Source organism: Gavialis gangeticus, unplaced genomic scaffold (genome assembly GCF_001723915.1).
Source record: "Gavialis gangeticus isolate Ggan-Ray unplaced genomic scaffold, GavGan_comp1, whole genome shotgun sequence".
Lineage (NCBI taxonomy): Eukaryota > Metazoa > Chordata > Crocodylia > Gavialidae > Gavialis > Gavialis gangeticus.
Window position 1 is genome coordinate 44,663,911 of NW_017729008.1, and position 800 is coordinate 44,664,710.

Sequence of the window (800 nt, forward strand, 5' to 3'; positions counted from 1 at the left end):
GTGTGCAGCCCGTCGCGGTGAGCCCCGGCGGGCATCGCCCCGCGCGCCCCGTCCCCCCGCACGCGGCCTTCCCGCTCTGTACCGCGCTCCTCTCGCCCAGGGCCGCACTGCTGACCGGCCGGTACCAGACCCGCTCCGGCGTCTACCCCGGCGTCTTCTACCCGGGCTCGCAGGGCGGGCTGCCGCTGGCCGAGGTCACGCTCGCCGAGCTGCTGAAGGCGCGGGGCTATGCCACGGCCATGGTGGGCAAGTGGCACCTGGGCCTGGGGGCCAACGGCTCCTTCCTGCCCATGCACCAGGGCTTCGACCACTTCCTGGGGGTGCCCTACTCCCACGACCAGGTGAGGCCCCGGGGCAGAGCTGCTGGGCGAGGGACCGTCCGGGCACGGGTGGCGGGAGATGGGCGCGGGGCTTTCCCTCCTCCTGTCCCCGCAGGGCCCCTGCCAGAACCTCACCTGCTTCCCGCCCCACACCGAGTGCTTCGGGGCCTGCGACCAGGGCGTGGTGCCTGTCCCGCTGCTCCTCAACCGCAGCATCGTGCAGCAGCCCGTTGCCTTCCCCAAGCTGGAGCCGCACTACACCAAGTTCGCCCGGGACTTCATCGCCGACTGTGCCCGCCGCGGCCGCCCCTTCCTGCTCTACTACGCCTCCCACGTGAGTGCCGGGGCTGGGGTGGTGCTGGGCTTGGCAGGCCCGGGCCTGACCCGGTCCATGGCAGCTCTGACGCTCTTCTCCCCCCCCAGCACACCCACTACCCCCAGTTCGCGAGCCAGGGCTACACGGGCCGGTCACGGCGGGGG

General features: G+C 73.1%; 1 protein-coding gene across 1 annotated transcript in view; it reads left to right on the forward strand.

Annotated features, from left to right (window-relative positions):
• Positions 1 to 6: 6 nt before the first annotated feature.
• The window catches only part of ARSA (arylsulfatase A), a gene marked incomplete at its 5' end in the record, with an annotated part of 2,609 nt that continues 1,815 nt past the window's right edge, over positions 7 to 800 (forward strand). Inside the window, 4 exons of the mRNA XM_019509712.1 lie at positions 7 to 17; positions 101 to 341; positions 436 to 654; positions 744 to 773. Coding sequence (XP_019365257.1) covers positions 7 to 17; positions 101 to 341; positions 436 to 654; positions 744 to 773 — 501 coding nt within the window. The remainder of the gene's footprint in view (positions 18 to 100; positions 342 to 435; positions 655 to 743; positions 774 to 800) is intronic.